This window comes from Saccopteryx bilineata, chromosome 4 (genome assembly GCF_036850765.1).
Source record: "Saccopteryx bilineata isolate mSacBil1 chromosome 4, mSacBil1_pri_phased_curated, whole genome shotgun sequence".
Classification (NCBI taxonomy): Eukaryota; Metazoa; Chordata; class Mammalia; order Chiroptera; family Emballonuridae; genus Saccopteryx; species Saccopteryx bilineata.
Window position 1 is genome coordinate 94579900 of NC_089493.1, and position 13769 is coordinate 94593668.

A 13769-nucleotide genomic window follows, 5' to 3' on the forward strand; every position below is an offset into this window, starting at 1 on the left:
CACAGCTTATTAAAAGTTGTGAAAATTTTAGTAACACATTTTAATAGTCACAACTTTAGTAATCATTGCCAAATTCTGCACTCAAATTTAAGAAAGTCTCTCAAAATTTGTGAAACTATGTATATCTTGTCAATTTAATATGTTAATTTTTTATTTTAGAGTAATTTTAGAGTTACTGAAAAGTTGGAATGACACTACAGAGGGAATACTTGTATCCTTCTTTCCCCACTTTCCCCTGATGTTAACAACTTGTACAAAACAATGATACATTCATCAAAACTCAAAATTAACACTGGTACAATATTAGAACTAAGCCACACCCTTTATTCATATCCCACCAATTTTCCCATTAATGTCCTTTCACTGTGACAGGATCCAGTCCAGGATCACACACTGTATTTAATCCTCATGTCGTCTTAGTCTCCTCCTAACCATGGCATTTTCTCAGTTGTGCTTTTTATGACCCTCACAGTTTTGAAGATGCTGTAGAATGTACCTTAATCTGGGTTTGTGTGAAGTTTCCTCATGAGGAGGCTGGGGTGATGAGTTTGGGGCAGATACTGAGGAGGAGAAGTGCCCATCTTACCTCACATATCAGGGAACACATGTTAACCTTGATCTTTGGTTTGGGGAGTGTCTGCTGGGATTCCTCCACTATACAGTTCCTATTGGTCCCTGTCTTATTCGGGTCTTTGGAAGCAAGATTGGAGTTCAGCCCACACTCCTGGGGGGCAGAAGGGATTAAACTCCACCTTTTGTAAGGGAAAGTATCTACATACATTATTTGGAGTTCTTCTGTGAAAAAAAAGTTTGTTTCTTCTCCATCAATTAGTTATTTATTGTCATTTTCTGTATTAGCGTAGACACATGTATTTGTGTACTTTAGATTAAAATTCAACACTATGTCATTTATTCTGCTTCTCACTTTTTCTAGCTTTGGACACCTGGAGCTCTATCATTTTGGTTCTCTTGTCCTTTTGACATCCCTTCATCCTTTTAGAAAAACAACCAATTGTTTATTTTCTGAAACTACAGGTAGGTCCAGGCTCATCTAGTATTTTTCCTGCACCAGCCCTAGAATCACTCATTCCCTCGAGGAGAATCTGGTCATTTAAAAATAGTGGATTTTTAAATATAAAATCAGTGTATACATTATGTAGAAATTTGGGGAAATGAATGAGCGAAAACTCAAAGGAAAAAATTATAGTCCCAACACCAAAGGAAAACCATCTAGAGAATTTGATAGGTAGTTGCAATAGAATGGGGATGAGGAGAAAATTCAATGAAGTTTTTTTGTGGAAGAATAAATGTATGAAGAGAAGTATAAATGTGACTCTCAGAAGAGTACAGTGACATTCCTTGTTTGAGGGTGTGGAGGTGAGTCAGGAAAGTATCACTCAGGTATCTACCAGAGGCCCAGCACCATGGTGGTGTGCTTCACTATGACGGGGAGCCTGCCTGGGCAATAGGTCATGGAAAGGACCAGAGCAGCTCTGTGTTTCTTGGTAATTGTAAAGGATGGTAGGGCTTCTACTGGAAACTTCAGTGGATCCTTGTCATGAAAAATGTGTGGAGACGCAGATCTCAAACTGGGTCATGATATGACTGTCTTTTCAGGTTCTTCCCCAGCCTTGGGTCCAGGAAGAGGGAGGACAGAGAGTGACTACCATGTTCAGAGCTGTGTCGTGGGCCTTTAAGGGTCTTCACTGCCCCTCAGTCCTTCTCTCAGCAAGAATGATCAGCAAAAGAGCAGATGAAATCTGTGCCCTGGCTGGGAAGGTGGCTGTGATCACTGGGTCCACTAATGGGTGAGTGAATGGGAGTCCATGAGACCAAGAGCTGTTAGAGTCCCCATCCCAGACCAGGGGATGTCCTTCCCACACATCCTTGCCTGACACACCCACCTCATTACACAGCTCTGGTATTTATAATAAACTCCAAACCTCAGCATGTCTTTCTAAAACATTGGGTTTCTAAGTCCCAAGAAGGATATCTTTGAAAATCAGCTGTTTCTGTATCAATTAGAGCGATGTTTGATACTAGTCTCTGCTACTTACAGGCTGAGTAACCCTAAGATATTTAACTTGTTATCATTATCAGGAAAGCCCTCTCTCCCCATTTTTCAGGGGAATATCACCGAGGCCTTTAAGGTTGTGGTCCAGTAAAGAAAAACCAAAGATCTATGGCCTCTCAGAGTAAGAGTTTCCACAGACTGCAGAGTGCCCACTGTCAGTAGGGCCCTGGCAGGATGATGACTCACGACAAGCTAAGAGAGCTATTATAAATGAACCCCTACTTGTCACATCACTTTCTATGTCGCTCCATCTCCAGTCATCCTCTAATTGCCATAATGGGCCACAGTCTGGAATGAGTCATTACTGCAGGCAAAAGAAAGGGAGAATGCTGGTATTGAGTGCATCAGGGACTCTGTCTTACTTTTGACCTTTCATGGTCAAATTTGGATGCCTTTATCTTAGAACTGTTAATATCCCAGACTTCCAGATCTCCATGATATTTAAATCTGTGTCTCCAACACCCAGCCTCCAAAACGAAAAAGTAAGTCAAAATTCCAAGTTTCCCAGATACTTTGTACGAGAGAAAAACCTGCTTTCTCACCTTGATCACAGGAGCTCAACAAGCCCCAGCCAAGAGTGCCTCAGACCTCCTTAAAGTAAGGAGACGGAGGGGGCAGAACGTGTTCTCAGCATCAAAGATTTTACACTGCAGAGCAGAGGAAAGCTGCAAAGCCTAAAGGAAGTTCAATTTGCACCAGAGTCCTCTGGCCAAAACAAAGGGAGAAAACACTGGGCAGTGAAAGACTACAGCGTCAGCGGGCGCCACTGGTTTACACGTTCTGATGGAACATTACATTTTTTAAATTCCTTTTATTAAACTGATCTGGAAACACTCTCATCCATATGATTATAATACATATAGATGTGAGAATTAACAGCGTTAGTCTTGGTGAAGGCCTGACACATAGAAAGCATTCAATTGTTCTTATTTCCCATGCCCAGGATTTAGAGGCAGCTCTTAAACCACACTATGGAACTCAATTTAAGTCACAAAACAGGACTCTAGAGGTGGGTGGGAGGACTGAAGCCACCACAGCCACGTTTTCCCTCAGGATTGGCTTTGCGATCGCCCAGCGTCTGGCCCAGGACGGGGCCCACGTGGTGGTCAGCAGCCGGAAGCAGCAGAACGTGGACCGCGCAGTGGCAGCACTGCAGGGGGAGGGGCTGAGAGTGACGGGCACCGTGTGCCACGTGGGGAAGGCTGAGGACCGGGAGCGGCTGGTGGCCACGGTAAGGAAATGGGGATCAGGGGATGGAGGGGTAAATAAGAGTAGTAATAGTGGTTATTTTAAAAACATAACTTGATTGAGTGAACAAGCACAGAAATTAAGTGACTTTGGTCACTCCAGAGCCTACCATATACCTGAACAGAACACAGATCTGGGCAGAGAGATGTTTTGAGTCTGATGAGGATAGACAGCTCTCTACCCTCACTGGTGAAGTCCCCTCCTGGATTTAACCAGGAATAGCCCCAGGGACAGCAAACAGGACGCATCTCCCACTGAAAACCTCTTTCACTCCCTGACTCCTGGTCCTTATTGTTCTCTTCTCCCACAGGCCCTAGATCACTGTGGGGGTGTTGACATCCTGGTGTCTGTGGCAGGGTTCCTTGGCAATGTTGGAAGTACCTTGGGGACCAGTGAGGAAGTCTGGGACAAGGTAAGATCTAAGGTCACCAGGTAGGATAGGCTAATGTCATCCTCAACTTCCGTGTGACCCTCTCTCCGTCTCATCTCCCACACACCTTCCCCTCTCAGACTCACTGGCAAGAGCAAGGCCAGATGCCTGGACTCTTACTCTTAAATCCCCATCTGTGAGATGGAGGTGAGACAGCCTACACTGCAGTTTTGGTCCCCACTGTCCCTGAACTCCCAGTCTGCTGGGAAGGTCCAACACAGAACCAGGTAATCACAATAAATGTGGCACACAGAGAAGGGAATGACTCCCTTCCTTCCTAAGAATGTTTCATCCTCAAGGCGGGAACCCTGAAAGGATATTGTTTTCCAGCTGGTGCCCTTACAGACACGGGAGACATCCTGAAGACTCCAGTTCTTTTGCCTGCAAGGTCAGGCTCATCACCACATTCCTGCATTTTCAAGATGCCTCCCTCCACTACCTCCCCTGTGTCTAAGAAAGCCAGTACTGTCCCTACATCCTGTTGTCAGAAGCCATCACACCCATGTTCTAATGCGGTACATGTGCGAATACACTGAGAACATGCGCTGGACTGAATGTCCCCCTCCCCGACCCGACCCTCATTTGCTCTGTTTTCAGATCCTGAATGTCAACGTGAAGGCCCCTGCCCTGCTGCTGAACCAGCTGCTGCCTCACATGGAGAAAAGGAGGTGAGACAGAGAAGGGGAAAGTGAAGGTTACATTTGGTGTGAAATACGGAGCAGAGGAGGTAGATGTGAGTGGAAGCTGATGTTGAGTTAGCCCTCCAGGGAGGACAGCAGGATTAGCTGAGTCAGTAACACAGAGAAGTGAGAGTCTTTCAGACTCTGCATCAGCTAAACAAACAAAAGAATTCGATTCATCAGTGTAATTCTCTCATGCCTAGAATGCCCAGGCAATCTGACAAGGGCTCTACTATAAGCAGAACAAGGAATCTATAGACAGAAAGGCCCAAGTCCCCACAGCTATCCTACAATCAGAGCAATGCAAGTGGTCTCACTAGAACTGTGAAAGTTTGACTTCATAGTTTTAAGTCTTGTCTCTTTACATTAATATGCAATGTCTAGAGTACCCAGAAATCAGGCAAGGACTCTAATGGAAGACAGAAATAAGATGCTAATGACAGGAAGGCCCTGAGTTCCCTACTGTCCTGGAATCAGGGAACTGAAAGTGGCCTCTCAGCTGCACGCAGCAGGTCAGGGCACAAGCGTCCAGGTTCAGGCATCCCGCAGCCTGCCATCAGCGACAGTGGTAGAGTTTCTCAACTCCACGCAGCTCTTATCTCCCAACCTTCTTTGTTTTTAGACAACCACATCCTCCATTATCTTCCCCATAGTCCCTGCTTTGTGTGAGGTACATAGAACAAGCTGTAGAACCATCAATGAGTGCAGGGAAAGGTCACAGACCAGGCTGGACCAGCAGGTATTGTCAAATAATGGACAGCCTTGAATAATATCATAAGGAATTTTGTCATTATTCTGGAGACAAAGGTGAAAATCGTACGATTGTTTGGTATAATTATTTTAGCACATTTTATCCTCTGTATCAAAGGAGAGCATGAAGGAAAACACTTGAGGGACACAGAAAGCACCCGAATTGACAGGCCTACACCGAACAGACACCGAGGGAAAGGGGATGAGTGTGTAGAGGGAAAGAGACAGGAGTGCAGATTTCCTAGAGGACCAAACAGGTCCCAGAAAGGAAACTTTAGTCTACAGTATCTGCCGTGAGAGGAAACTGCGGGTAGAGTGCTGAGGTCAGAACAGGGGTCCTTAGACCTGGTCAGTGAGGAAGCATTGTGCATCCTTGAAGGCCTGAGTTGAGAGAGGACATGGAGCTTCTGGGATTAAGAATATTACTCCTGCCTCACCAGGCGGTGGCGCAGTGGATAGAGTGTCAGACTAGGATACAGAAGACCCAGGTTTGAGACCCCGAAGTCGCCAGCTTGAGCGCGGGCTCCTCTGGTTTGAGCAAGAGCCCAACAGCTTGAACCCAAGGTCGGTGGCTCCAGCAAGGGGTTGCTTGATCTGCTGGAGACCCACGGTCAAGGCACATATGAGAAAGCAATCAATGAACAACTAAGGTGTTGCAACGCGCAATGAAAAACTAATGATTGATGCTTCTCATCTCTCTCCGTTCCTGTCTGTCTGTCCCTGTCTATCCCTCTCTCTGACTCACTCTCTGTCTCTGTAAAAAATAAATAAATAAAAAAGAATATTACTCCTAAGTGTGCGTGTTGTGGAACACCCTCAAACCAGCAAAGAGCAATAGTCTAGAACAGGCGTCCCCAAACTGCGGCCCGCGGACCACATGCAACCCCCTGAGGCCATTTATCTGGCCCCCGTTGCACTTCTGAAAGGGGCACCTCTTTCATTGGTGGTCAGTGAGAGGAGCACTGTATGTGGCGGCCCTCCAATGGTCTGAGGGACAGTGACCGGCCCCCTGTGTAAAAAGTTTGGGGACCCCGGTCTAGAACAAAGTCAGATGTTGGCTGTATTTCATGAAAGTGTTTGTACTAGTACCCCTTAATGTACGTTGAGCATGTAAGTGTGGCATGAGAACAGAACCCTGGTCCTGGCCCTCAGGATGCTCTAGGACAGAGGAAACTGGCTGGAGGAAAGCAGGAGAGGGCTCTAACTGGCTCTAAACTTCTGTCACTCCCTTTCATGGTCCAGAGTCTCCAGTGCTTTTCATGCCCCAGCTGTGCGTATTTGCCCCATTTATATGTGACTCCATCGTATTTATTTTCTCTTTCTCTTGCCAGGGGAAGCTCTGTGGTTTTGGTTTCCTCACTTGTGGTATACGCCCCACTACACGTAAGTATTCTCTTCTATGAAAAGAAAGGATAGAGGCCCATTTGCCATGAAAGTGGAGTGGCCCAGGAAGTTCCCAACACAGGCCCTTGCTGTTGGAGCACACCTACATGCACATTTGATCAAGACGTGTCTTCGATCTTCCTTCTCAGAAAAACATGCATGGCAGCCTTTTACCCTTTCCTTATGAGATCACCAGTGGTCTCTCATTGCTGCTGAAGAGATATTTTTATGCACGGGCCTAGGGATGCAATTGAAGCTCCCCTCCTCAGTTTCCGTTCATGCCACCTACTTTCCTTTGTGTTGTTCACAGCAAATAGGGGCCTACAATGTCAGTAAAACAGCCATTCTGGGACTCACCAAGACCCTGTCCAAGGAGCTGGCACCAAAGAACATCCGAGTGAACTGCCTAATGCCAGGAATCATTGACACACCTTTCAGCCAAGTGGTGAGGATGAAGGACAGCTTCTGCTCCTGCCCCACTGAGCACCAGGGTACCTTCCCTTACCAGGCCATGCCTCACAGAGACTTGAACCTGTGGACTCTTGTGTTGATGCGCTGGTCCACTGCCTTTAGGATCAGCAACAGAATCAGGACTTCAGTCCTCTGTGAGGGGCAAGCCCAGAGTGTCCCCGCTGCCAAGGTGTCGATATGTGGAGTTCATGTGATTCCATCTGTACAAGCACCACTAACCATTTCACTTTTCCCTTTAGTTACTTCAGGATCCAGAATTTTTGGACAATTATCTGGCATTCAATAAAATCCAGAGGTAAGTTGTGAGTGAGGCAGTGTCCTTCCTAGATCTGGGATAATGGAACTGCAGACCTTCGTGATGAATAAAGACCATCACCATCCCTCTGCTGGCAATTACCCATTTCTCTTCCTTAGCGTTGAGGCTTGAAGAGCCCACATATCTCCACTTACAGCCCTTCTCTCATGCCCATGGGGGTCTTCACTTCCCAGGAGCCCACAGGAGCCCAGGGCTCATGGGAGTCATCATCACTCTCAGCCCCACCTCCTCTCTCCATGCAGAATCGGGAAGCCTGAGGACTGTTCCGGAGTGGTGTCCTTCCTCTGCTCTCCAGATGCCAGCTACATCAACGGAGAGAGCATTGTGGTGGCCGGCTGCTCACCCCGCCTCTGAGGACATGAGCGCAGAGCTCAGGCTTGCCTCTCATTGTAGAAGCCCTCTGTGGCTCTGGAGCCACCATGTTGGGTCACCTGTATAAATGATGAGCCTGTGCTTCAACTATACACTTTAAGTTCAACATAATGAGAGTGTGAAACAATAAAAAAACATCAGAAAAGAAAGTTTACAGCATAAAACTGTCTTTAATGTTTTCACTTTTCTTCACCTCTTTCCTTCCTGGATAACTAGGAACCACCACTTGCTGACAACAGTGTGGTTATCAGGAGATCAGAGACCTCAGGAATGAAACCTTAGGTCATCCCATTCTAGGTTAGCAACCTACACCAGAAGACATGCTGACCAACGGTGAAGGGAGTTCAAAAAGGGTGTAGAGTGATCTCTTTTGTAGCTGTGGGCAGTTCCCTGCACCCTGACAGTTTCTCAAGCACCTGCACTTCCCCAGCACCATGGGAGATTGCTTGGTTTTCCACAGACACAACCCAGAATGCAAGGGAGTGAATGGGAGGAGAGGAGCCTCAACCAACAGAGGATAGGAATGGAATCAATGCCCTGCCTTCCCACCTGGTATTTCAGTGTCAGGCAAGAATAGGACCCTGTGACTCACTCTGATAAACTGCATGATAATGCTGACATTTTTCTTGCCTTGTCTCACTTTCCCCACTTGTTTCTTACCTGGATCATACTTATATAGGCACTGTTTTATAATAATTAAACTCTACATTTATATTTTATGTACTTTTTTATATACATTACGTTTCCCTATTAAATATTAAAAATATAATAGGTGTTAAGTAGGAATTTGGCTTTAATTCATTGTATTATAAGTGAAAATTTTCATAATTAGAAAAATAAATTAGATGACATATAAGTTAGAGGGGAGTAAATATATAGATTTAGAGTATTTTAGGTTTTTATAGTGTATATGTACCAGTGAGGATCTTAGCAAGAATCCAACAAACTTTTAAACTGAGTAATTTGAGAAGGGATTAATAAAAGTATCATTTACAAAGTCATGGTCAGGGTGCAAGGGAACAGTGGGGAGCCAGCACCACCTCCAGGCCCGAAGAAACAGAGTAGGGAACAGATACAGAAACCAAAGAGGGTAGCTAGAAGGAATAGGTGGACCGACAGGAGCCCCAGACTTAGGTAGAATCCCAGCCCTCACATTGTGACCTAGCAGAGAGGGAGTCAGGGGTATAAATACCCAACCAGAAGGAAAGGGAGTCAGCTGATCAAGCTGTATGAGTCAGTCTTGAGGCACAGAGCAGAGAGAGAAAGGGAGGAGATTGGCAGTGGAAGGGTAAACAGATGCTATCCAGTTAGAGCAGGAGGATGGTAAAGCTATTAATTTTTACTTTGACCGTTAAGCTAATGCATTGTAATTTCTACAGTAACCACTAAATAAAACCAAAGATATATGCCAAATTAGCACACAGAGAAAAATAAAATTACTTTTAAAAAAGCTATCCAGGCCCTGGCCGGTTGGCTCAGCGGTAGAGCGTCGGCCTGGCGTGCGGGGGACCCGGGTTGGATTCCCAGCCAGGGCACATAGGAGAAGCACCCATTTGCTTCTTCACCCCCCCTCCTTCCTCTCTGTCTCTCTCTTCCCCTCCCGCAGCCAAGACTCCATTGGAGCAAAGATGGCCCGGGCGCTAGGGATGGCTCCTTGGCCTCTGCCCCAGGTGCTAGAGTGGCTCTGGTCGCGACAGAGCAAGGCCTTGGAGGGGCAGAGCATCGCTCCCTGGTGGGCAGAGCGTCGCCCCTGGTGGGCGTGCCGGGTGGATCCCGGTCAGGCGCATGCGGGAGTCTGACTGTCTCTCCCCGTTTCCAGCTTCAGAAAAATACAAAAAAAAAAAAAAGAGCTATCCAAAATAAATTTGAAAAAGAATACCACACACACAGGATAAGTGAAAAATACAAAATCAGTGAATAGTTATAAACCCAAATATTTATATTAATACAAACAAGTAGACTGCACTAAAGAAAAAAATTATCAAATTCATATGAAGGAAGGAAGGAATCCAACCATACCTCCTCTCACATTGTGAATCTATTAGTTTCCCTGAGTGCTATTATTACCCTGACTAGTAAAGTCAAAACTGCTAACTTGTACAAGTGAGGTCAATAACTTGGGGACTCAGTAGAGGAGAATGAGAAGTAGAGACAGAGTGTGGACACCTATTATAATTAGTCATAACCAGTAAGAAATAGCTCACCTTACTGAGAGGCTAAGGGAGTGAGGAGTTGCCAGGTGAAGGCACATGAGTGGGTTCTTCACTGGGCTGCTTTGTCTGAACTCTTAAAATGTAATACACAGACTATTTGAAGCACAAAATGAGGGAGCAAAATATTAATCTGCCCCACTTTCTGATTTCTGGATATTCTTACTTGGCATTCAATCATTTTTGAAACAAAAATTATAAAAAATAAAATTTAAATGGCTTACAATACCACTTTCCAGACATTTGTTATTAACTATTTATAAATGAAAGCAATATGATATCTGGATATGGTTAGTAAGACCAATATTATAGAAAGGTCTAAAACAATTTTTTAAACCTGCCAATTTCACTTCCTAAAGGTAATCGCTACTTTTTAAAAAATGCTATGTGTCATTCAGAAAAATATTGTGTGCATATATCAGCCTGCATAATTACATTTTTATTTATATCAAAGGATTTAGGTATCCTATTGTGCCCATTAAGTTCTGCATTTACTAATACATTTTGGAGATGAGCACATATAGATCTATTTAATTCCATTAATAGAAACAGTGTCCCATAAACAGGGTGGGTATACTATAATCTGATTAACCATCTACCTATTAATAAAGATTGGGTAGTTTCTAAATAAATTATTTTGTCATGTTCTAGTTTTGCAATATAGATAATTCCAATAGAAACATTATTGTATATATATGTTGGCATATTTTTGCAAGAATATCTATGAAGTAAATTTTTATATCAGACAGAAAGAAATTTGTTTTGGGGTTTTTTTTATTTTATTTATTCATTTAGAGAGGAGAGAGAGAGAAAGAGAGAATGAAAGAGAGAGAAGGGGGAGGAGCAGAAAGCATCAACTCCCATATGTGCCTTGACCAGGGAAGCCAGGGTTTCGAACCAGTAACCTCAGCATTCCAGGTCAACACTATCCACTGCGCCATCACAGTTCAGGCAAAGAGATTTGTTTTTAGAAGATTTCCAGTCCTGGCCAGTTGGCTCAGCTGTAGAGCATGGGCCTGGCATGTGGAAGTCCCAGGTTGAATTCCCAATCACTGCACACAGGAGAAGCAACCATCTGCTTCTCCAACCCTCCCCTTTCTCCTTATTTCTCCCTTCCCCTACCACAGCCATGGCTCATTCCAGCAAGTTGGCCCAGGCACTGAGGATGGCATGGCCTCACCTCAGGCACTAAAAATAGCTCTGTTGCTGAGCAATGGAGCAATGGTGCCAGATGAGCAGAGCATTGCCCCCTAGTGAGCTTTCTGAGTGGATCCTGGTCAGAGTACATATGAAAATCTGTCTCTCTGTTTCCTCACCTCTTACTTAATAATAATAAAAATAAAAGAGATTTTCCATATTGTCTTCTCCAGGTGATCTTCTCTGCCCACACTGTGTAACAGGAGTTCGGTCTTATTTAATGATCATGGTTAGTTAGTCCTGTCAGGATGGAGAATCCTATTTCCTTGTTGTTCTTTGTCACAAGGAACCCAAAATTACCAAATGGCAGCCAAGGCTTATAGTGCAAAATTCTTGCTCTTCTCAAATGAAAGTGTTTCCTCTTTGGGAGTGCTTTAAATTCACAAAGCCCAGCGATATAGGAGTGGGAAAAATATCCCCCAAGGTGATCACTGGGAATGACAATAAATAGGACCACTCCTGCTTTTATGCCTTGATTCCTATAGGAATGTGAGGATTCAAGATTCCAGGGTATCAACTCTGATAACCCATCTCATGTGTAGGGTCCCATTCTTTCCCATTGAGGGCCCTGTCTTTGTCATAGCAGATCTGCCTTCACTGGTTAACCTTCACTGGAACTCCTCTGCTTTTCCAGTTCAGCCCTGAACCTGATTCTCAGCTTTCTCTGCCCTCTGGCTGCAGGAAATAAGAGCCTCTTTATCTGCCTCCAAGGAGATCCTTCAGCTTTGACACAACTTTTAATAACTGATTGATTACTCTCAGTTTTTTTCCAGAGCATAAATACAGTTGTTATTTCTCCCATATTTCTCAAATGCCTTGCAACTAACAGTCGATGCATTCCCTTCCACCAATACAGCTTTGCAGTTCATAACCAATGAATAATTACACAGCTACTTTCTGTCAGTGCTGCAGGGATGCCAGCCAGGTGGTCAGTAATCTAGCTCTAAAACCTTTATCTCATCATCTGCTTTCTTAGAATACTCCTGACACCCTGAGATGGAGACCAACATGCAAGTTTATTAAAAAGTGCTTTTGCTAACACCTTCTGTGAAAGGGAAGAAAGGGAAGCAAGGTTGAGCAGATGATGAAGTCTAGCTGCACTGTAGCCTCAGAGGAATACCTCAATAATCTCTGCAGGAGATCTGAAGAGGGGATGGTCCTTCAGAGATCTCTTGATTTAGAGTAAGAGGGCTGGGCTCTGTACCATTCATTAATCAATCAGTTGATGTGGGCTCTGGGAAGGGGGCATGACCTTGGGCATGGCAGCCCTCTTCAGCTAAATAAACCCACAAGGGGTCTGAATATTGAGGGCTTTCTGCCAGCCACACCCCCAGTAGCTGGGTAATAAATCCTCTAATCCTGAAGGGTGACCCAGGCAGCAAATATTAGCAACCACCACAGGTGGTTCCATAACAGGTATGGAACTAGCCATACCTGTTATATAAACCCTTGTGTGCTCTTTGTCAATAGAAAAATGTACCTGGGAATTATGTGCTCTGTCCTCTGCTCAGCCCCAGGAACAAGTACCTTGAGGAACAGAGCATTCCTGACATCAGGGAGCCTGTGCCCTCACAGGTGGCCCAAAATATTACAATAATTTTTTATAATACATATTTTTACAATAATTTTATGATTGCTCAAACATATGACTGTTATCAGGAGACCTCAGTTCCTCACGAGGTAGGCCTCTCCATAGGTCTGCTTGAGTGTCCTAACAACATCGCAGCTAGCTTCTTCCCCCAGAGCAGGTGGTCTGCAAGAGAGAGAAAGAGAGTCAACCCCACTCAACTCCTAATCTCAGACACCACAAACCATCCTTTCAGCCCCATTCTATGCTTTAAAAGCAGGTCACTGAGTACATCCTACACATAAGGTCAAGGGAATTAGGCTCCACCTTTTTAAGGAAGTAGTACCAAATAATTGCAGATGTATTTTCAAAGCGCTAAATATAGAGAAATGTTATTTTCCTAATCAACAATGAGAAAAAGAATAGGTTAGAGGAATAGAATAAAAAGGGATTTCTGTTTTTTCTGAGTTTCTTAAAACATAGAAATATTATGATTATTGAAAATGTGGCAACCAGTGAAACTGGGTAAGAAGCTCATCTAAGGGGCAGACTGTGTCTTACTGCCCATCTCTGTCATGGTTTCTCCTGCCTGTCCTCACCCAACTGGATACAGGAAACGAGGGACAAAACAATCATTGTTAAGAACTTCTCAGAGCAGTCATTATTTTCCTAGCAATAAACAAGGAATCAGATGACTGCATTTTGCTGAGAAGTGAAAGGCTGGGGAAAAAAAACATTAGACTCATTAGTCTGTTCCCTGCCTCCCCATTCTTCATCCACAATTTCATCTAATACAGAAATCATTATATTAGCTTTGATGACTTGATTATAGGATCTTGCTAGGAAACAGGCATCCCAGGAAAGTATCCAAGAGGGTATACTGGGGTATTCTACGCCCTCTTAACACCCCTCAATCCAGGCCCTTGGGCTCACTCCCTTTTCCTGTATCTCATATAGACTTCTACTCTCTAACTTGCAAGGCCTACCCCAGCATCTCCAGGCAGGTAGGGGAACCCTGTTGGAGGAGCTATCCATGTCCAAACAGAGAAAACACAAAGCAGCTAGGTAAAG

The 13769-nt window shown here is 44.5% G+C and overlaps 1 protein-coding gene across 1 annotated transcript; it reads left to right on the top strand.

The window, feature by feature from the left end:
• Positions 1-1676: 1676 nt before the first annotated feature.
• LOC136334608 (dehydrogenase/reductase SDR family member 2, mitochondrial-like) lies at positions 1677-7706 on the top strand. The gene is made up of 8 exons (XM_066275054.1): positions 1677-1808; positions 3128-3305; positions 3633-3734; positions 4350-4420; positions 6514-6565; positions 6876-7010; positions 7276-7331; positions 7595-7706. The coding sequence occupies exons 1-8, from the start codon at positions 1735-1737 to the stop codon at positions 7704-7706; spliced, it is 780 nt and encodes a 259-aa protein (XP_066131151.1). The 5' UTR covers positions 1677-1734.
• The last annotated feature ends 6063 nt before the right edge of the window (positions 7707-13769 follow it).